This window comes from Pteropus alecto, unplaced genomic scaffold (assembly GCF_000325575.1).
Source record: "Pteropus alecto unplaced genomic scaffold, ASM32557v1 scaffold8, whole genome shotgun sequence".
Classification (NCBI taxonomy): domain Eukaryota; kingdom Metazoa; phylum Chordata; class Mammalia; order Chiroptera; family Pteropodidae; genus Pteropus; species Pteropus alecto.
The window spans coordinates 18,631,794-18,655,555 of record NW_006494609.1 but is presented as its reverse complement, the minus strand read 5'-3'; the positions used below and the strand labels follow the sequence as shown (position 1 = coordinate 18,655,555).

The window sequence follows — 23,762 nt, the reverse complement described above, 5'->3', positions numbered from 1 at the left end:
AAGTAGATTGGTTAGAACTTGCTTCTAAAAAGAACAGAAGAACTATTGGGGATCAAGAAAACCACCTTGAACTCCATCTACTTTTTAAATTTATATGTTAAAATTACATTTTAAAATGTTATATATTTATATATATTTACTATATATATTACACACACACACATGCACGCACATATATAGAGATCCAAGTTTTGGCAAATGGCAAAAACCATACTTGCAAAATTAACTTTTTCAAGAATTTTCATTGTCAAAACTATAAAAGGTCTACATTTGGGTCATTTAACAAGACAAAGGCCACATATTAGTTTCCTCTCAAGAGAAACGTAACCAATAATAGCCTTATATTCAAGAAGCTAATGTAGAAAACATGTAACCTAGGACGGCTTAAAATTATAGTCAGAATCTGTCTTAAAGTCAGTATTAGAAAGCCAAAAATTCTAGCGCACTACCAAGGCAGAAAACGGCATTAACTGGGTGTCATTAGCCTCAGCTTGCCCGCAGTGAGATGAAAAACACACCATCACCATCACAACGACTAAGACATTTGACACCCCGTAACCAGTGCTTACTGTGGGGCAAGTGGTTCTTGAGGCTGTCAGAGCTGACTCCCTTAAGATTGAGATGGCCCTAAAAAAAATTAATTTAAAAAAAATCTAAAAAAAATAAAGGTAATTAACCTAAAAACAAAAAAAGATTGAGGTAGTCATTGTCTAGAAGATACCTAGGCTTTCTAAAAAAATTGTAGTAACGCTTTCGAAATAAAACAATTTCAGTAAACCGAATTCAGATGAACTGAGTACTTTCAAGAATTTGCAAAAATAATTGTTTTGCAGTTGGGAAATGTGTGTCATATCTGCAAATGTACCTGTCCCGAACGCTCCATGAACTTAAGGATAAGAATAGGAACGGGAAGCAAGTCTACGGAAGAGACACACACGGCAGCCGAGCCGTGTGGCACAGCCCCCACTAGCAGGCTTGGCATAGCGTCTGGGCACGGTCGGGTCTCTGCTGGGGGCCGCTCTCTTGGCTGTGAAGGCAGATCATGCCCTCTGTCACTCACAGGGAGCAGTTCTGCCCAACTGTCTCTTCTCGACAACTTTATCATCAATCTCTTTATTAACAGCTCCACTGCAGTCAGAAAACGCAAACAAGGACCAATTCTCGTGCCAGATTTCTGGAAATCACACAGCACCAGGCAGCACACAGTGTGAAAGTTTGTAAGGAAGGTGTTATGCCAAGAGAGACAGCATCCACAAGGAACAAAGTTGGGACATTCTACATTATTATATTAAAATACACATACCTACTTCCTTATGCCTAAATTCCGAAAAAAACCCAAATACCAACATATGTGTGTATGTATGGGGCACAGCAGTGGCACAAGATCATTTAACTCCTCAGAAATAACTTTGTTACTTTGCATTTACGTGTTTTCTTAGAGCAAAATTTGTATTATACCAAAAATAAATTGAATGATTTTAGGACTCTATGACATTAAAAATATACAAGACCAAGATAAACGTCTGCAATGAGCTGTAAGAAACCCATTAAATCGAAATTTTGAATTATTCAAAATACATATTTTCAGACTGAAATCTGTTGGATCAAAAAATAGCATCTTACAAATTAAAGGAAATGCTTCTAAAAGGCTTACGAAGTATTTTTAAGCAACAACTTAAAAAGAAAACAGGTCGAACTCACATGACTAATATGAAATAAAAATACCCATTAAGTGACAACAGAATAGTTCCAAATACGAAGATGCATCGTATCTAGACTAGGTAATACTTTATCATTTAATGATTAATCACATTATACTCAGCTCAAGACTTTAACCTACCCTTAATGGTTTTCCCTGTAATCTGTTTTGTACCTCTACTGAGGCGATTGTTTGAAATGTATTTAGAACTACAGGCAAAATCATTTTTTACAAAACGTTTTTAAGACTGTGTAGCTGAATTTACACTGCTCCAAAAAGTGTCTTTCGCTGTGGTACGACTTAGGTGACCTGTCTTAGGGCTGAGACGTCTGTGCACGGGTGGAAAAGGGACTCTGCTGCTAAGACTGAAGTGGCAATGGCAAGTTCAAACCCAGGGTGAATCAGCTCCAGGCCTTCTAAATCCTCATTATTTATTCCACAAAGTAAAACAAAACCAACACACCCTTCGGCTTTCCGCGGTCAATTCTGGGACCCAGTGAGAGGAAGTGTGGAGCTTTTCCGACCAGAACAAGCCTCTGGCTAAGGACCTCCTTCATCCCTCTCCAGAAGGGAGGAGGACGCACAGCAGCAGCACCTGGTGCGGATCCCCCGCTCCTACTTCATGGACATGAAATGCCCAAGATGCTATGAAATCACCCTCGTCTTGGTAGTTTTGTGTGTTGGCTGCTCCACTGTCCTCTGTCCGCCTGCAGGAGGAAAAGCGAGGCTTATAGGATGCTCCTTCAAAAGAAAGCAGCACTAAAAGCATCCTGAATCAAGATGGTAAGGAACCATCCCAATAAACATTTTGGATTAAAAAAAAAGAAGAGAGGATTTAGCACAAATCCATTCTCACCATTAAAATATAAACAACACATGTAAACAAAAACTCTTAAGCTGGGTGGCAAGGAGAAACTATTAAGGGTATTATCCCCTGGACTTTAGAAATATCATAGCAAAAATTATAATGCTTTGTTTAAAGCAGACACAGACTGTTCTGCTCTTCATTTCAAATATATTTCCCAGCATACTGGCGGAATTTAAAGATATCCAAAACGAAAGGGAAGTGACTGCATTGTCTTATTTATGTTAAAGTATGAATATTTTCAAAGTTAACATTTTATATAGTAGATGGTTATAAACTCCATAAACTCTAAATAATACTGTGCCCTTTGTAGATATGATTTTTAGCTATCTAAAAATGTGAAGCATTTAATAAGATAATTGGAGAGAAAAACGCAATAATTACAATCATAACCTTCCATACAAATATGAGCTTTCTGAAATGTGAACTTGAACACGGCCTTAACGCCACCCTTTCAAGGAAAGGCCTCAGATTTGGGAGTGGATGAGGAAAAGGAAAATGTACTTATAATTCCATCCCTTTCAACAAAATACGAATAAGTTTTGATCAGCTACAATGATGTTCACGGAACACTGAGACAGAAATACATCCGAGGAGAGAAAAAGAAGGACGTTGAAAGGACTTCCCAGGTACATGAAATCGCTTCTAGGATGAAGTACATACAATTGCTTCTAAAATATGTAGCTCGGAAATATTGACGCCATCTTTCTTGGTGCTGATAAAGATGTAAAATGTCCTAAGAACTTTTAAACTGTTAAGTATAGAGAAAGGATGAATAAACTGATTCCACGAATATGAGAAACAAGTATTACACAGAATTAAGCAGACCACTTGTCTCTGTATGACTGAACGTCATGTTTATTACAGAACGTAGTTAATATTTCATTTACTATGTTCAGTTGTGAGTTAAGACAGCATCCATTTGTTGATTTTGGATTGAAGAAAAGCTAACAGAAGAGTAAAATGGAGAATTAAAAAAAAATACAATTCAGGCTAAAAGGCAACTAATTTTCCTTGTACTATTCTTTTATTACATTAAAATAGGCAAAAGTATATCCAAAGGATTGTTCAATGCCTTTTGAGGCAAACAGTTTATCTTTTCGTTTAAATGAATTTAAGTGCACTAACAGTTAATACTTCCAGGGCTTGGTCTACAAGTATGTGTATATTAATGATTTATCCTTTCATATATCAATTACTACTTGGAGCTGCAGGTCATTTATTGCCACCTTGAGTGCAGCCAGAATTAATACTACGCAGAGCTCTAAAACTTTTTTCTGTGCAGAGAAAAAAACAGAGGTGTTAATTAGAAAAATAAACTCAATTCCAGAACATACCAAGAACCACAAAACACACAACTCTTAATTATCATTTTACTAATTCTAAGATGAATGAAATGCTAAAAGGCCATGTGGATAATAAGACTCAGAAAGTGTGAGATTCAGTCTCATGGTTAGATGTCTATCAAGGTAGAGGAAGTACAGGAAGTTCAATTCTGTAGGTGTTAACAATGGAGTCAGAGGTAATTTTTATAATATTTTCCCTTCTGCTGATCTCGAAAGTTAATTTTAATAAAAAAGTTATCCCACACTGCAGTTATCTATTTTTATACATAGTAAAGGCCTTTCACAATTTAGAATTTCGGGAATGAAATATGCACAACTGCATGTCCCTTAGAATGGCTTTCACATAAGGAGGTCCATTCCTCCACTCAAAGCACTCAAGACAACCATACTCAAGAGCTGGCCATCACACACACACAGAGCAGTTCACTCCCAACCCATGAGTTAAACATGCAACGCTGAGCATTTGGGGTTTAAGAAAAGCAGCATCTGATTTGGGTTTAGTAAAATGAGAAACACTGGATCCTGGCTGCTTACAGTCTGTAATTCTAAATTCACTGAAAATCAACAGTGCCACCTGCCGACATCAGAGCTGGAGTACCGACTGCTTTGAAAACCAACAGCTTTGAAAAGGAAGCATGTCAGTGGTACACTGTCTACAGGCATGAAATAAATACACAGAAAAGGTATAGTGTCTACATGCACAGAATAAATATTTTAGAGGATGGGACAGCTGAAACAGTGAATTAATAGCAACTATATTCATGTTTTTCTCCCGAATGATCAATTGTATAAAAAACAAATATCTAATTATGTGAGCTATCAATCAATAATAGGCTGCTGCTAATGGCATAAATTAACCAGAAACAAATCTTTTCCAAATGTAACCACAGTAAATTCTTTTGCAAATCTTCACTTAGAGCCACACTATATAAACTTACAGGTAGAACCTATTAGATCACCGAAAAGAACAAAAGAACACAGTCAGTCAAAAGAAACCAGCCAACTGTGGGATTGTGCTGTTTTTTTTTATTGTGTTTTCAATGGAGAAATACATCATCTGTTTACAAAATAGCTCTTGAAAAATACAAGGAGTACAGATACTATAAAACAAAGCAAACTCCAGTCATGAGACACTACGTACATCATGCGAAAGCAACAGTCTGACCTCCGGGTTATGAAAACTAGAATTAAAAAGTCACTACACGGAAAAGGTCCAAGTTTCCAGCTTGGCAAAACTTGGGTGCAGTTACATGAAACGTTTAATAAACTGAAATTTTTTCCCCAATGTGTAAACAAAATGACAAGACTAAATCTGTGCCTGGCAATTTCAATCTAACTCTGAAGCTACACGAAACACACAGACACCTTGTACACTTCACCTGTTAGTACGACCATCTTTTTTTCTTAGGTGGTGGGAGAATGGGCAAGGTGACTGTGCAAAGATGTGGGAAGTGGAAACATTGGATACTAGACGTCATAAAGTATGGTGAAAAGAAAGCCTCAATTAATGCATAGCCTAAGGGGGAAAAGACTACACTCCAACTTTGGAAAATTAATTTAGAAGGGTAGGGGAAGAGTTTAAGTAATTGCAGTTTAACATGAAAAATGCACATGTGATAGAACGGAGCACAATGGAGGATTCGTAAAACATGCTCATCAGAAAAATCTGTTAGGTTTGCTTCGTCCAGATTCAGAAAGAGTGCGTCTATCGACATCTGGCATCCCTCACACTTCGTAAAGATGGGTGTGCTGCTGCTTAATTACGAGAAAGAATTTTCTTCAAAGAAAAGGGTTCCTAATCTACTGACAGGATGAAACAAAATGAAAAAGGAGTAGAGAGCTGACTAGATGTCAAGTGCTTGCTAGAAATGATTTTTAAAATGTTCCTACATGTAAAATTTACTGACAAATTTTGGTCAACCATTTAAAAGTAAAAATTAGTTTAAAATTCTTAGAGAAAATGCCTTTTTGCCCACATGTTTAAAATGGAAAACAACTTTACTATAGACAGGAGTTCTGTGGAGTGTACAAAATTCCTCTTAGAGATCAAATGGCCTTCCAAGATAGGTATCATGTTCACAGGCATTACTTTTAGTCACCCTAAAGTTTCAGCCATGGGATCAAAATTTAGTGTTCTGTGCCATGTGGCCACAGGGTCACTGGTTTCACATCATGGCTTAAGAAAATACTGGCATTTTGTTTTGTATGAAATAAATCCTACCTTATGCATACAAGCAAAAAGAAAAAAAGAAAAAGGGGGAGGGAGCAAAAAGCTTTGTTTGTTTCAAAGACAACAGATTGAAGGCAAAAGAATATGGAGCTTTAATAAGCTCAAAGAAAAATATCTGCTGGCTGATCGCTGATTTGTATGCACTCTAAACAATTCTATAAATAAAACTAATATATCATTTCTTAATCGTGACTCTATCAAAACCAAGTATTTCCTAATTATCCTTTCAAGGTCAAATATATACCCTAGAATTGACATTTCATTTTTAGAGGTTACAGTTACCTCACAGGGACTGAACCAGATGTACTCTTATCCCTTCTCTGGGGTACAACAGTACACCACTGCACAATGGTATCCAATTTGAAGACTAACGATAAAAAAAACTCTTCAGGAAAAAATGAAAATCCATCAAGCTGAAAATCTAAAATTAGTTCTACTTTCTAATAAAAAAAATACATAAAAGTGCATCATCAGAATAAGGAATTCTTATGCCAGTTTATATCGCAAATTTTCCAAACAATGCATCAAACAATAAACCCAATCCAGATGTCAATTATGAATACAAATATAGCTTGAGGTTTTTTTTTTTTTTTTTTTAAAGGCAGTAATTTTTTGAAATAGTTGATGCAACTGTTGCTAACACAATAGGAACAGCACTCCTGGCTCCACGGACTAACCTGGGCTTCCGATCGGGTGCTGATGAGCCAGAACAGGAGGTCGCGGAAAAAACCTAAATCCATTTTCAGTCATGTCTAGTCTTGTACCCTCCATTCTCCTTTTTTAGCATTTGAAGACAATAGGTTGAGTTGGCAGATATTGTTTATGGACCCCTGAGGTGGTTTTACCGATTCAATCTCAGCTTTATTGAATTCTTGATAACAGGAATAGGATTTGCAGGGAGAGCAGGGATATCGGAAAGGTCTGTACTGGATGTTTTCTGAGAACAGAAGCAAACACAACACCATTAAAAGCACTGTAGCTGAACAAGGAGATGTACTTTCCACTGGTTTACTTCCTGAGAAATGGATGCGACCTTACCATTAAAGCATTAAAAGTTTAAAGAAAAACATTCTAAAATGTTACCAAAGTGGAGTGCAAGTAAATATGACTTACTGTGATATTATTTCTTCTATACTTACAAAAATTTTCAAATAATTAAGTAGAAATATTTTGGCAACATATATAAAACTGTGAAGAAATTTTGAGTACTGCTTTTATAAACACATTCTTCTAAGAATCACTTATCATATAATTATTAAGTTCATCTTAAACTCTTTTTACTTACAACGACACTAATGGCCAATGGCTGTGATATTAACTAGTACTGCAGCACCCCCATGTGGGAGAACACTTAAAGTTCACCTTACGAACAGGAGCAGCAGTTACCAGTAAATTTATTTTCTGACCCTGTAAATTATAAAATTAAATCTACACAACTTAGCAATAATATAATTATTCTAAATTTTAGGGAAGTTTCATGTTAAAAAATAAATCGCAAGCCTTCTTTAATATTCAAAAACATGGAGATGAACTTCTAAATGTTTTTTATGGAAAATTCCAAAAATGCACAAAAATAGAGGGCATTATATAATAAATTCCCATGCATTCATTATCCACTTCATCAACCGTCAAATGAAAGCCCACTGTCCACCCTTCCACCTTCACTCCCAGATTATTCTGAAGCAAATCCCAGAGATCCTATCATTTCATCTATAACTATTTCAAGTTTATCTCCTCTCAAAACAAGAAGGATTCTTTGTTAGACAGAGCCACAGTATTTTAATCACCTCTCCAGAAAAAAATATTCTCCTTATATGACCAAATATAGGGATTTTTTTTTTTTTAATCACCATAATCGCTATTTTATAACTGGGTGATTTTCCCCTCAATGGCTCTAGGAATCTTTTCATTAGAAAGAAAATCCAACTTCCTCATAAAAACAGCTAAAATGCAAACACACCCACGAGTATTAATCATTATAGGGATGAACTCAATAAGACAGAACTATCAAAACAGTTTCCTAGACAGGCAATTACAACCACAGGACAGTTTAATCTGATAAAACAAGTCTGTCCATGTACTGATATCAGGCACAGCACTTCCTAATGTTGTTTAGTTATTCCTCCACCCCTCCCCAAATTTTTTATTAGATAAAGATTATGGAAATAAAAGACATTCCACAATAGTAAACATAGTATTTATAATATCTTTAGGAAGAATGACATAGGTTAACAGCCAGCAAAAACACATTTTAGAATTATCGCATTAAAATAACTCACAAAGCAGCAAAATATCATTGTATCAGTTCAGCATTATCACTACACAAGAGTTGTTATCACAATTATTTTGTACAAGTTAACCAGCTTAACATCTAGCTAAAGAAAATATTTACTTTGTGTAAAAGTTTGACCTAGAGTTTGGAGTATATTCAATTTGAAAGAATTCAAGAAGAAATCAATTATTTCACAAACAAAATAGAGGTTCACAAATCAATGGAAAAAAAAAAGAGATTCCAGTTGCCTACTGTATGCAAGAGACTGTCATAAGTAGAATTTCTAGGACAAATAAAAAAATAACCGAAAATCAGAGGTGAAAAGTGAGGCAAACACATTTAAAAAATAAAGGTATATGTCTACGGACATGCCACCCTGAAAGTGCCCGATCTTGTCTGATCTCGGAAGCTAAGCAGGGTCGGGCCTGGTTAGTACCTGGATGGGAGACCACCTAGGGAGACCAGGTGCTGTAGGTGTTTAAAAAAAAACAGATGTATCAACATAGCAAAAAAATATATATCCACAAAGAATGGTTTTCAGTTGCTGTAATTTAAATTTCACTTTGAGTTATAAATAAAACTTGTATGTGAACCCTGCAATTGTGACTAGTGATGATTTAAATGATTTGTAATATGAAATATGTAAGGGGATGAGTTAGCATCTTGACAGTGCAAAAAAAAAGTTTCCATCGAATCCAGTGCTCTACCTTTAAACTATAATAAATACATTTATAGGCTAGCAAATAATTACTTTCACAAAGATAATTTTAATAGTCTTCTGTATATGCTCATTTTAATTCATTACACCACACTAATCTTAACAACTTAATCAAACTCTCCTTGCTTTTTGCACTTAGTACCTGAGAGGCCAACAGAGAAGCTGCTGTCTGAACAGTTTCTGATTGAGTTGTACTTGTTTCTGTATCAGGTTGTTCCTGTGAGACAAAGAGGATGGGGGAGGAAAAAGATTTAAAAAAGAATAAAAGAACATAACAGGGGTTTGGTGGCTAATAAAAGAAGACAAATTGGAAAATAGGAAGAATCAACTGAAAGATGCGACTACATTACAAAATCATCTATGAAGCCTCATTGTAGGTTATTACACCATTTCACATACCCATAAATTTCTATTTGCCTAAATCTTATAAGACAAGGTCAGAATATCTCATGACTTTCCAACTAGCTCCAATTTGGACATTTTAAGCAAATAATAATTAAAGACATGCATAGGCACATTATGAAATGTTGCCCAGACAATAATTAACAGAATATAAACCCAAGCTCTTAGCTATGTGAAAAAAACAAAGCCCATTCAATATTATTAAATAAAATTACCTAGAAGCACAAAAATCACTCTCATGCCTTTAACTAAAAGTAGAAAATGTCTCTAAAACATTCATCCTTCCTTTCGGTTCCTCCCCCTTCCTTGATAATCAATGCACTGCTTTTACTCTACGAATAAGCAGGAAATACAGGGTAAACCAGGTCATCCCACTGCTCTGAACTTTTAAAAGCAGTACACAAGGGAAAATAACACATACATGTACACATGTAAATGAAAACAAACACAAAAATTTAAATTTCTATAAAACAATGTATACTATAATAAAACAATGAAATACCAATGTTCTCCTCTGAAACTGAAGAGTAAAATAAGTTGGAAGGAGTAGAATTAAAAGTACAGTATTTCTGAAGCAAAGCTTGGCAATAGGAACCGAGTTTTAAAAGGAAACATACTATCTGTCCCAGTAATTTTTCTTTAAATAATTTATCCTAATGAAATAAATACAAATGGATGGCAGGTATTTAGCCACAGCCAACACTACAATAGGAAAGATCAACTTTCTTTTTTTAACAAAAACAACTGCTAACAATAGGGTTGCATAAAAAAAAAAAAATGGTAACTGCTTTAAGATAGCATTCTATGCAGCCATTAATATTTTCTAGATTATATAATGACATGAAAATTTTTTCTTCGTTTATAGAGTAAATAAATATTTGAAAGTAAAAGGTACTGGTATGTAAGCACAAAATCTATAAAGACATCAAAACAATACTTGCTAAAATATCAATCATATGAATAATTTGGAGAAAATTTCTAATTTTTCTACAAGAAGGGGAAAAAAGTTAAAAGCCTTCAGTACATTTCAATTTCTCAAAAAAAAAAAAAAGATGTTCAAAGACTAATATAGTTTGGCTAAACCAATCTCTTCCATCCTATTTACCTTGTTTCAAAAGCCCCATGTACCCCAGGTCTAGCCAGAATCTTTTATCAAAAACTGGTTCTCTAAAGGGACCATTTTCTCACCCTAACAGTGAGATGGCCTTCTCATCTTGGATGGTCAAAAATTTTACATATCCTTCAAGGATATCTCAAATATTATCTCTTCCTTCTATGAAGCCTTTTCTATTTCCACGGTCAGAAAGTGATATCTAACTCTTCTTGCCTCTCGCCATCCCACCATCCTCATTATTATGATTTTCTTTGGTCATGTAATTAATTCTTCTACCACTTATCTTTCTCTGCTCAATTCTAAGTTCGTTTACAGGTAACTAACTCATCACTCTACTTCATTAAGTGTCCGCCAGATTGCCCTGCGTCTAGTAGGACCTCAAACGTTTGAGGAATTCAATTTCAGCATTATATAAACTAACACTAAAAAGGGACAAAACACTTCTCTAAAAACAATACTGAAAACAACCTAACAGCTAAAGAACAAAATATAGTACAATATTCCAGAGACATTCCTATTGCATCTCTGTACTCTTAATTGTGTATGTATTCCAAGGCTAAATTAGTATACCTTTGATTCTGTTTTATCATGTCCACTCAAAGCAAGACAGTTAGCATCTTCAATTGTTTCATCCTGTTTTTTAAAAAAAAAAGCTTTATTCTCTAAAACGAAAAATTTTAGATTATTTGCCAATCAATGCTTTAATTCATGGTTTTTAAGTTATAAAATAATTTAACCTGTAAAGATCAAGTACAGCCTTAAAATAAATTACTGAATCACTTAAAATTTTTTTTTCATATTAATAAATTTAATTTGGCTTAAGTTATCTACCAAAATTAAAAGAACATGAGATAAACTGTCATTGATCATCACCACCTAGAGCACATTTCCCAAAGCCACTAAGTTTTCATAAAATACTTTTTGCAAGAAAGACGAAAAAAAAGGAGTTCCTTGATCAATAAAGAATGCTATCAGCTGCATTCTGAGAGATGCACACTACACGTTAGCACATAAAAGGTTCTGGGAAGTTGTACAAAGAATACCCCTTTAACTTTCCCAAACTTAATTAACCACAGAATTCTCCCTTGCTTAGTAAGATCCAGCAAAATCCTGAATAGAAAGTTTGAGAAATGCTCTCGAGTCTTAATTTTTAAATTTACTATAATTCTATTCAAAACAACTCATTTTTGATAGAGAAAAGGAAAAGCCAAAAATGGCTGTACTTTCTCATTCTTGAAGTGATTTGTAATAAACATCACTTGCTTAAGAAAAGTTATTTTGATATTAATTTCTCTGCTTTATTTACTAGGCAGAACTAAAATTTAATGTTAAATGTGGCTTCAAAACAATACATAGAAACTACAGGCTTACTTAAAAGTGGGAGAGATTTAATTGCAATATCATCCGATTGCATTAAGAACTTCCCTTGTATCCTGCAAGCATACAAACCTAACAGTCACCACTGGACAAATTTCAATACTAACTGGATATGTGATACTGTGCAACTATTGTTAATATTGGTAAATATACTTATATATTTATATACACACACAGAAATATGTATGGCGATAATATACTATAGTTGTGTTTTTTATTAGACCTTATTTTTAGATGCACACTGAAATATTCATGGTTGAATGACATGCCTGGGATTTGCTTCATTTGCTTCCTGGAGAAGGGAGTAGATATATAGCTGAAACAAGGCTGGTCGTGAGTTATTAACTACGGAAGCTAAGTGTCGCGAACACGACTGTTCATTATAATTTTGTACATGTTTGAAATTTTCCATGTTTTAAAAATATATATATAGCATCATTTAACCATGTAATCCAGGTGACAAGGCAACCTTTTCTGTATTTATATTTTTACGATTTATATGTATCTGAAAAGCTTTAGCATATGATGAAAAGTAAGCAGAAATTACCTGACAATTCCTAAAACCCTACTGATAAACACACATTAGCATATTAATTGAGTAGAACCAGTGCTTCTCTCAGGTTGGCTAAAATTTCTAACAGCAAGTACTCATTAACAGAGAATAAAAGATCCAGTTTAGGAGAGCTTCTAAATTGGGTTATTTATGACAATCTTCAACTTTAGCACATGAGATTTAGGCCTGGGTTATAATCCTCGCTCTGACTTTTTGATTAGATTTATAAACGGGAAAGCCAATGAACCTCAAGTTTCTCTTCTAAGAAACAAGATTAGGCAATAACTAAGATCCCAAGATCCCTTCTGTATCTTAAAATTCCATTTTTGTCAGTCAACTCCATGGAGCTGCCATAAATAAAACCTAGACTATGAGACACCATACAGAAAAAAAATTACAAGAAAAAAAGGGAAAAAACCTATTTTAAAGGATACTATTTTAAGAGACATCAATCAATTACTAAACAGAGATCTTATTTAGTTACAGATTTGGAAAAATAAAGACTACTTTTTTAAAAAATCGGTGACACAATCAGGGATATATGGGCACTAATTAGATATTTGATATTAATGAATTTTCTTTTTAAGTGGGTTACATTTATTTTGTTTATGCTTTCTTTTTTGTAACCATTTATCCTTTAGAAATGAGATTTTAAAAATTCTAATGATATGATATCTGGATTTTGCATCTAAATAACCCAAAAACAGGGGGAAATGGAAAAGGCTGAAAGAATTAAGGGTCTAGCAATTGGCCAAGTTACACCGGAAGCTGCATGACAGGTACACGGGTATGAAATGATTCTCTTTACTTGTGTGTATACTTAAAATTTTCCATACTAAGTTTAAAAATTCTGTACTTCTACTGCTTCTCTTAACTAGGCAGGAAACTTGCGTGTTTTCTACCAAGATAGGAGCAAATGAAATTACAAACACTGTTCGGGCACACACTCACTTACTTAGAGCTCAAGGAATTAGTAAGTTATTAACATTAAGGAAACAGAACGACAGGCGCCTAGAGTTATGCTTACATATACTTAACTAAGATAAAAAAAAAAATGTGAATTCTGAAATGATCTGACAACTCCAAACAAATATAAGTAGACGAATGTAAAAGGAGACCAGAACTAACGCGTTCTTAGGCTGCTGCACAACACAAAATGCAGCACTAGGGCTTTTAACAAAAGATTCCAGAGACTCAGTGATTAACTCTGAGTCTCCACAATGTTCTAGGGCAGCATTGGGAAGATGTTGGGAGGCAGATGACTGAGGAGGAGATGGACTGAGCTAACCCCCTTTTGGGGGTGCTCCTTAAAAAACAAAAAACAAACAAAATTTTAAGTTTTACAAGAAACATTAATAAAGTTCTTTCCTTAATGTAAAAATAAATTCTCAGGCCTAACTTTTGGAAAGTCTGATTCAGTGTAGCTGGAGGCCCCAAAATCTGTATTAAGGGGAAAGAAATAAAAAAACAAAACCTGAAAAATTATTTCTGATATGCAACCAAGGTTCAAAATCATTGCCTTGAGATTATTACACAGACACAGATGAGTTTTCAGAATACATGTTTTAAAATATAGTATAACCATCCTTCATTCACATTTAGCATTGTAAGAGTGACAAAATTCATCAAATTACTCATAGTTCATTAATAGTGACTATTTCCAAAAAAATCTAGAACAAAAAACTTCAGAATAACCTAGGAAATAGAATACTTATAGAGACAGTAAATCTTCACCATTACAAATCAAACACTCCACGAGGACAGATTTTTTTCCCCCATTCTAAAGAAACTTTGTTGTAATGCTTTAAATTCCTAAACAACAAATCGTCAGCCAAAAATCACAACAAAATTGTTGTTTTGGACTGTCATCTCTGCACTAATGGTGACTATCTCACTAAAAGGAAAACAACTTGACAGTGACTCCAGGGAGCAATGAAACTGTATAACAAGGCTATTTGTATTTTAAGACACACCAAAATCAATGTACACTTGTAATGGTTTCCTAAAACTATTCGAAGTTTTACCAAGATAAACCATCTACTATAAAAAGTTGAAGTACAGCCAGAAAATTTCCTGAAGAGTTATGGAAAATAATCATTGATGGTCCCAAAACTAATCTGACTTTGCGACTTTGGTCAGTCATTCAATAAGAATTCCCTGAGAACTACCCGTAGTCAGTGGCCCTGTTAACACCAAATACAGTGTAGAAACTCTAAAACTCCACCTGGATCACAGAAGCAAAAAACCGTCCAATCGGTACACAAAAGAGATAGAATCATAAGAAAATAATAAATTATGGTGTCATGTAAAGCCATGCTCAATTGTTACAAACTCGGCATGCTACAGAAGTCTGAATGAGAGGCAGAGCTTCATCAAAGAAGTAGTTACCAAGAAGAGGAGGAAGGGTGAGGAGAAACTATGGCACTACAGCACGACCTAAACATTTTCTAAAAGCTTTCCTCCTCGCTGCTTCTCAATTCCGGCTCACAAAGGTTTTCTTCCACTGGATTTTAAAATAGCTAAGCTAGTATTCCCACGGGTAACTAACATATAGGTACCTCTTCTGTTTTGGTTTTCTTGGGACTCTCTTCTTTGTGAGGTGAGGATCTCCTCTTGACTCCTACTACAGTATTAGGTATTTTTGTTGTTGCATTTCCTGAAGGTCTAGGTGGTGGGTTTACCAGACGTGTTGAAGAAACGACTCTGGAGACTGTAGGCTTTGGTGGTGATGAAATGGCTGGTTGTGTGGCAGTTTGAGGAATGCTTTCACTCGATGTACCTTCGTAGTAAGTATACATTAATACATAAAAATTAAAATAAATCACAGCAACATCAAGTTATAAAGTAAAGCTTTATGTCTCCGAATTTGATAATTTTACATGCAAATAATGGCATTAAAAACTGAATTCAAAATACGTAACAAATAAAGCCATTTTTCAAAATGAAGGTTAAACCCCATGTAATTGAAGTACCCTCAAACCTATCAAACCAATCTCCTTACCCCCTGAGCTTTCACTGGAATTTACTTGTGGCACAGAAACTTCAGTAGCCTGTATGTTGGTCACAGATGCTGCTGTTACAGCTGGAGCAGGGCTGTTTCTGCTATTAAAAAAAAAAAAAAAAAAGTTGAAAAGTAAATAGAGAAGTATAAAATTCAAAATCAAAATTTATGTGAAGTTATTTTCTTACGTAAATGATCCTTTAGGTTTACTTACACATTTACACTAGTAACTGACTTTGATAAAATACAACCGACAACAGAAAGCACATACATTCTAAAGCGGTGCTGTCCAACACAACTTTCTGTAACACTGTCCTTATCTGCACTGGCCAATATGGTAGCCACTATACAGATGTAGATACTCTGCCCTTGAAATATGGCTAGTAAAAAACTAAATATTTAATTTTATTTAATAATTAAATTTGAAATGTCACATGTGGCTACTTACCACCATATCGGAACAGTTCTAAAAAATCTGTTCTTATCTGATTTGGAGTAACAGACTTAACATATAAGATTTAAGGTATAAAATGATTTAAGGTATAAGAAAATCCTATCAAAATATATAAGTATTTTGAACATATAAATAAGGAAACAAATAGAAACAAGTTTCCACACACAGTATCTAAGGATTCACGAAACCGTAAAAGCCCATCCAGTGGCCCAAACAACAAAGACATCCAAAGCTCAGTCCTGTCTTCTATGATCTGGACTCCACTCCTTCGTCATCTTAGGAAACTCAAACCATTCCTCCTTTACTCACCTATCTCTTCGGCTTTTCTGTTTCAAATAAATCCTATATATAGGGATTTAAATAATCTTGTTTTTATTACCTCCTGAAAGAAAAAGCAAAAAGTCCTGTGGCTACTCTCTCTCCCTCAGCTAAAAAGCTCACTCTCTGCAACTGCTGAGTGATGATGTCACGCAAAGTGGGCAACACTAGAGGACTTGGACTTCGGGCGCCCACATGACATTCATATAAAAACCAGAGAGCATGCAGCTTATTAAAGCTTTGGGGCTAACTGGTACAGCAGGTCCACAAAAACGTCGTTTCATTATAATGTTGATAAGGAAAAAAAAAAAAAAAAAAAAAAAGATTCCTGGCTGGGGCCAGAGTCTGTGTGGAATTTGCACATTCTCCCCGAAAAAAAAAAAAAAAAAAAACAGATTCCTGGCTAGGACCACTGTCTGTGGAGTTCTGCACACCCTCCTCCCCATGTCTGTGCGAGTTTTCTCCAGGTACTCTGGATTCCATCCCAAAGCTGTGTACGTGTGGTGAACTGGCGTGTCTGAACAGTCCCAGTATGAGTGAGTGTGGGTGTGGGTGTGGGTGTGTGTGTGAGTGGCCCGGCAATGGAAGCGAGTCCTGTTTGGGATAAGACCCTAACGAGATGATTTTAACAAGAATATACGTACTATGTTTATAAACAGCCCTTCTCTCGTTTTCCTTACCCCTGAGAGCTGCCAGAACTGTTCAATGGACTGGTCTTCATAGCACTAGTAGGTGAAGGCACAGACATGCTGTTATCACTGTCCATAGACAAGTCGAGGCTGCTATCATTCAGAGGTGTCAATCTGACACCTTCTGTTGAATGCTGCAATTAATAAAATGTATAATCAAGTATCTTTTTTTAACCCAGATCTTTGAAATATGAACATTATTTTACTTAACCTATAAATGATTTCTACTAAAAAGTACAAATCAAGAAGTTCATAAAGTTCAGAAGTGCCATGCTGACTACAAAGCAAAGATTTGAGAGATACACTTCCTGACATTGGGAGGCGTCCAACTCAATGAGTTCTTCCAAAGGAGAAAAGGAGACAGGACTGGTACATTAAATGCACACACTGACTGTAAGACACACTGAGTACTAAAAAGTACCTGAAAACATATGGATCTTAAATTAGGGGGTTAAATATATACACACATACATACACGTTAAAAAAAAAAGTCTTTTAATAATAAGCGTGATATTAACAATGAGTATCTCTGGCTAGTGGGATTAGAATTTTTTGTTTATAGATTTTAAAAATATTCTCAGATGAACATAAAAATTGTGTAATTTCAAAAAAATGGTCAACGAGTACAATTTTAGTACCACTCCTAACTATTTGGAAATAAACGAGCCTCTCTAAAGCAAGGGATTTCGAGTGCTCTAACTGCAGCTTATTAGGCTTTTAACATGGTACATTTAATATGGTGCGTTTAACAGTGTAACTTATCCTGTGGGGAAAAAAAGCAAAAATATTTTTCTGAAAACTAAACCTAACATCCACATATAAATCCTAATGTTGGTCCTGCTTCTTAAAAAATCAAAGCATTCAAAAAGTTACATAATGTAGGAAAATCAAAATAAGGCTAAAAAAAAAAAAAACTATGAGAGGTTCTATGGAATAAAAGATGATTTCTAAAGTGACTTAAAGTTTCCATTTCTGCAATCAATGTTATTAAAATAGCAAACTTATTTCTTCAGCTTTTTTTCCTCCCAGAATGCTTTTAGCCTCAGTGTTCACTTACCTACAGAAACATTTTAATGGAAATAATTTGCATTGTTGTCAAAAACCCATGCCCCACGTGTGTGTATACTCTATGCTAACTGTTAATTTAGAACTAAAGAGACACCACTTGTGTACGTAAATCAATACTGATCAAATGAGGAAGATGAGATTTGGCAGCAGGGAGAGGAGAGGAGAGTAAACCACTTTCTCATGAAGCTACTTGTGAAACAAATTTTCTAATATTTGAGAATATTTTCGCATGCAAAAATGCTACCACCTCACTCTCCAACAGACAAAGGTTGGCTCAGTAAATTACACTCAATTCCAAAGAGTTACCTGCCTGACCAGATGATCAAACACTTGTGAGATAACAGGCCACTTGCTCGGGATGACCTGTGAATGTGGAGGCTTTACAGGATGGTCTGAACACAAAACAGCATTAAGCTGCTTTGCTTCACCGATGTGTCTTTATCTATGTCTATGTCTGTGTCTCTATTGGCACAAGAGACTTCAATGCCAAGAAATCATAAATATGCTATCAAAACTTACTAGTAAAGGATAAATATAGACCATACTAGAGAGAAACAAACACCTGTACTTTGCACTGAGACCAGGTCCAATCCACATCCCATACTACATGGCCTTGAGCAAGTTTTTTTAACCACTCTGTTTCTTCTATAAAACAGACAATAGCTATGGGTTGTTGTATCATTAAATACAGAAAAACACTTGTACTCTGTACTTTGCAAATAACAGCTAATAAAAAGAGTCCAAAGAAAAGATTCATGGATGTAAATTTCTAGACACTTGTTATAAAAACAAGAAAAGTGCTATTTTACTAGTGAAAACTCGGAAATAATCTAAATGATGTCAAATAGAGGATGGATTTAATAATACTGTAGCCAGACAAATACTAGGTAGCCATTTGGTACTTGTTATGTCATGTAATTTGGATAGGTGGTCAAAATATAATAAAGCACCTTAAGTCGCAAAATGGTAACAAAAACCTTTTAAATATATATATAATATGTAGTTACATATGTATACTGGATAGTCTGTGTAGAAATAAGCTGAAATGTTAAGAGTATTAATGGGTGATAAGATTATAGTTACACTTTATTTGATAAATACAATTTTTGGACTATGTTAACAACAAATTTCTGAGTATTAATGATTCCTTTTATATTCTAGAAGATTATATCTAGATACCACCTTAAGAAACAGAAAATAAAATTTACTTAAACTATACACTAATTGCTTCAAATATCAATACTGCCATATAAATATGAGTTTTAAAAGGCAATCTGAATCAAGGGTTCTGGAAAATATAATTATCTCAGTTATAAAATGCTATTTTAATAAAATAGAAATAGGTAAGTGTTAAAAACATAACAACTTAATTATTTACATTTACTTCTGAAAACATAAAATGTTGATATATTTTTATATGTAGCGAATACGCACTTAAGTATGGTTGCTTAAACCCATTAACAGAACACCGAGGGACAATTAGAAGACAAATGCTTGACTTGACACATTAAAAATAAAACTACTCGATGGTAAATTTCCTATTATGTATATTTTATGACAAGAAAGCACAAAAGAACAAAAGAGAAAGGAAGGGAAAGAAAAATAAATGATGCTCAAGAAAAGAATAGTACACTTTTGTCACTTTCTAGATTATTCAGTTAACTCATGAAACCATTAGGTTCAGAATAACAAATTAAGCCACATAAAGGCTTTGATGTGATGGCATTTTTAAAAACATAACATTCTTTCAAAAACTGCATTTTAGACGAAAAAAATCAAGTACCTCTACCCCAAGTTATGAATAATGATCATGTTGATAGTAACAGAAGCTAATATAGGCATTTACTATGTGCCAGGCACTAGTCTAAACAACCTTTCACAAGTATCGACTCACTTTATCCTCACAAAATACCTAGGTGGATAAAAATGTTATCCTGATTTTAGAAATGAGGCAAATCAAGAATATGATGTTATAAAACTTGCCCAAGTATCACAGCTAGGAAGCAGTGGAACCTAAAACTGAACCAGAAAGTGTACTCCAAAGGCCCGGTCCTTGACACAGATGCTTTTGTATTATAATGTATTTTATGTTTTAAGAAATGGAACATTATAAAGTTGAAGCCCCCTGTGTATTAACTTTATTCCTCTCCTCCCAACCCAGCCCCAGTTAACCATTATCCTGAAAGTGGTGGTTATCATTCTAACATATACTTTTATTTCATACTCTCTTTTAAATCATACGGGTTTTATATTTTTTAAACTTGTACACTTTATATAAATGTATCAAATGGTACATATTCATCTGTACCTTTCTAACTTAACATAATATGTAGCTCTAGCTTATTTATTTTCACTACTCTGTTTCTTATAGGAATAATTCATCCATTTTTGAAATGTAATAGTTATCTCTGCACTAAAATCCCAGTAAAGAAGTCCAAATTAGAAAAAAAGCTTTAAGTTATTCAACAGGAAGCACTAACAAGAGAACAACATAAAATAAAACATTAACTCTGGTTACCTGTTAGTGATCTTTATACTCAATAACTTTAAATTTTTAAATAAAATACACATATAATTCTTTCCAAAATAAACCCATTTTCATTTAAAAAGTCCTATAATTTACTTGATCCACATAATACCCAATTTGTTTTCTTTTTAAAGGAAATTAGATACTGATGTGGAATATTAAATAGATGAGAATAAAAGATTTTGAAGAAAATACAAATATATATAAAACAAGGATACGAAGCGTCACCACTGATCTTTCTGAAGTCTGAAGCAAGCGTGTTCAAGGAACCTGCTTAGGAACAAGGTTTCACATCATGGCACTGCTCCATTTAACAGAATTTTAAAATGCTGTGATCTATTTCAAATTTAACTAATTCACTGAGCCTAAATTTCTGAAGTATCGATAGCCTGGATACATACAATATGATGTCAGTAATGCTTTTTAAGGACGCCCTAAATTTACCTTTTTCTTTTTCTGAAGCACGTGATTGGGCAGGAGCTCATGGAGTTGCTTTCTTTTCACATGCATTGCCGCAATTTTCATGTCCACCTCAAACATCTTGCTGTTTATCGCTTGCCTATAAACTACACAATTAGGAAATTGTTACAAGAAACAAACATTTTAATAAAGGCAGTTAACTCACCCGGGAGAAGCTATTCTAAGTAGTGACCCTTTTTTCATCAATACTTCACACATCTGTAAAATCATCAGGTCAAAACCTCTCTAATCTGACAATTTATGTCCTGAGCAAACTCTAAGTCACTTTAACCGCAAGGTCTACATAATGATTAAGAGCACAAAGTATATTAACTGTTTCAGTGTAATAATTCTTAAAGTGATAACTTTAAAGAATAACTCTTTAAGAAAGAGCATTAGAGAAAAAGGGGTTCTTAAACCCATACCCTTTTATGCTACCAGTAGAATATATAATTCAAATCTAAGTATGTAACGAATGCACAGAAGTCAAACTTATTAAATATACCTAAAAATATCTTTTCAAGAATCTGCAAGGTAAAATTTTAAGACAATACATATTCTCTATTTTAGAAATAACTCATATAATAGAGGTCACAAAAGAAAAATAACATGCTAAAAATAAGTATATCCAAATAATTTAGTTCCAGAAGCTCCCAAAATGGAAACGTTCATTCATTCATTCAAAAACAAATATTTATTGAGTGGCTATACTGTATCACACTGTTCTAGACATAGGAGATATAGCAGGGAATAAGAGACCAAAAGAATTTCACAGAGCCTGCATTCCAGTAGGAAGAATATAATAAACAGGAAAAAAAATAAGTAAAACGTAGCTATCCTCTGAACAATGTGGGAGTTAGGAGCGGCAGCCTCCCACAAACATAACGGGAATGTAACTATCACAGGCCTTCTGCATAAGCGGATTCCCAACCACGGAGTTGACCCTTGAACATGGGTTTGAACTGGATAGGTCAAACTGAAAAACTCTACATATATGTGGAACCACGCAGTTCAAACCCATGTTGCTCAAGGGTCAACTATGTTTCATATCAGATGGTGGTAAGTGTTATGGAGAAAAACTGAGTAGGGAAGAAAAGCAGCTCAGCCTGGAAACTGAGATTACATTTGAGTGGAGACGTAAACGAAAGTGAGGAAGTGAGCTGACAGTACCTGGTGGAATAGCATTCCAGGAAGAGCAAACATCAAGGACAAAATGTCCTGAGTGGAGAACATGCCTGGAATGTTTGAGGAACAACAAAAAGGCCACGGGGAAGGAGGAAAAGTAGAGATCAGTAATCCTGTATCTTCAATTCTAAAACCCCAAAAGCTCCCACCCAACACTTAGGAAGTTTTTCCTAAGACTGGCACCAAAACTCATCAGGCAACAACCCTGATCTATTTGGTCTCTTCCTTTGCTTAATGTGAACAGCGAACACCTGCCTGCAGAAATGTTAGGCTTGACTACCAAACATCGCTCCAGGCCCCACTGGGACTGTTAATAACTTTGTTACCTTTCTGGCCCCAAGACACATGGATATAAGAATTGTGAACTTATAACAGAAAACAAGGTCAGAGACAGAATGAGATTGTCAAATCAGGTAAAGACCTGGACTTATTCTCTAAGTGACATGGCTAGCCGTTATAGGTTTGAACAGATGAGACTTGATTTAGCTTAACATCATTTTGGATGCTGACTGAAAGAGCTGAAGGTGGGCGAGGGCAGAACAGGAATCCTATAGTAGTAGCAGCGATCCAACCGAGCCTAAGTGGCTTGGACTAGGCTGACAGCAGTAGAAATACCAATTAGCAACAGAAATCTCAAACAATGTATTCTGAAAGCAGAGGCAAAAGAAATTTTTAATGGATTTATATCAAGTACAGAAGGTCCCTGAAGAATGTCATTTCATTATAACACTGATAAGAAAAAAAAAATATTTCATTCCTGGCCAGGACCACTGTCTTGTGTAGTTTGCATGTTCTCCCCAAGTCCGCATGGGTTCCCTCCAGGTACCCCAGTTTCCTCCCACATCCCAAAAATGTGCAGTCAGGTGAATTGGCAAGTCTAACTGTCCCAGTCTGAGTGAGTGTGGGTGTGTGAGCCTGCATTATACTGGAAGGGTGTCATGTCCAGGTTAAGTCCCACCTTCTGGCCTGAGCTGCTGGGAAAGGCTCCAGCCACCTACCATCCTGAACTGAAATTAGTGGAAATAATTCTCTTGTTTTTTATTAATCTTTCTTAAATGTATGTATAGCTCACATTTATTTCAATATTTGATATTAGAAGTTTTAAAATCTTTATTTAGAAGTTTGGTGATGTTTCTGAAAACAAAAATATGACATAGGAACTTAACTTTTGTGTTTATGTCAACTTAGCCTATGGTTAAATTGGTGGCTTTTTATACATCATTTAGCTTAAAGCTGCAGTTTCCAAGAATCTATGACATTAAGTAAAAATTTGAGAAACACAAGAGTCAAGGAGGACCCCAAGATTTTCTAGCTTGAACAAATGAATACAAGAGCATAGTTGCCAAAACCAGGTCAAAAAGTCTTGCAAGTTGGAAGAGACTGGAGGTAAGAATGTGAGGTGTGAACATGCTAAATTTGTTTTATTAGAAACAACACAAAGTATTCCATTAAAATGTTTCAAAATAAAGGACAACTAAATATTTC

The 23,762-nt window shown here is 34.8% G+C and overlaps 2 protein-coding genes and 1 pseudogene across 4 annotated transcripts in view; 2 read left to right on the top strand and 1 right to left on the bottom strand.

Moving 5' to 3' along the window:
• Window positions 1-90: 90 nt before the first annotated feature.
• Window positions 91-4,772, top strand: LOC112473665 (40S ribosomal protein S27-like). Its single transcript, XM_025042105.1, has one exon. The coding sequence runs from the start codon at window positions 2,322-2,324 to the stop codon at window positions 2,460-2,462; it is 141 nt and encodes a 46-aa protein (XP_024897873.1). The 5' UTR covers window positions 91-2,321; the 3' UTR covers window positions 2,463-4,772.
• A 149-nt stretch (window positions 4,773-4,921) lies between these two features.
• PAPOLA (poly(A) polymerase alpha) overlaps window positions 4,922-23,762 on the bottom strand; it is a 59,007-nt gene continuing 40,166 nt past the window's right edge. The window contains exons 16-22 of one of the 3 annotated variants that reach the window (XM_006925570.3): window positions 21,078-21,199; window positions 17,030-17,172; window positions 15,578-15,678; window positions 15,135-15,355; window positions 11,217-11,279; window positions 9,273-9,347; window positions 4,922-7,077 (exon numbers count right to left, since the gene is read on the bottom strand). In XM_006925570.3, coding sequence (XP_006925632.1) covers window positions 6,982-7,077; window positions 9,273-9,347; window positions 11,217-11,279; window positions 15,135-15,355; window positions 15,578-15,678; window positions 17,030-17,172; window positions 21,078-21,199 — 821 coding nt within the window. In that variant the 3' untranslated portion in view covers window positions 4,922-6,981. The remainder of the gene's footprint in view (window positions 7,078-9,272; window positions 9,348-11,216; window positions 11,280-15,134; window positions 15,356-15,577; window positions 15,679-17,029; window positions 17,173-21,077; window positions 21,200-23,762) is intronic. The other 2 variants (XM_015599625.2, XM_006925571.3) reach the window with 2 other exon arrangements.
• On the top strand, window positions 8,771-8,889 carry LOC112473710 (annotated as a pseudogene).

Bases quoted from the DNA above. Each gene is read 5' to 3' on its own strand.
- LOC112473665 (XM_025042105.1), top strand. From the start codon at position 2,322: ATGGACATGAAATGCCCAAGATGCTATGAAATCACCCTCGTCTTGGTA.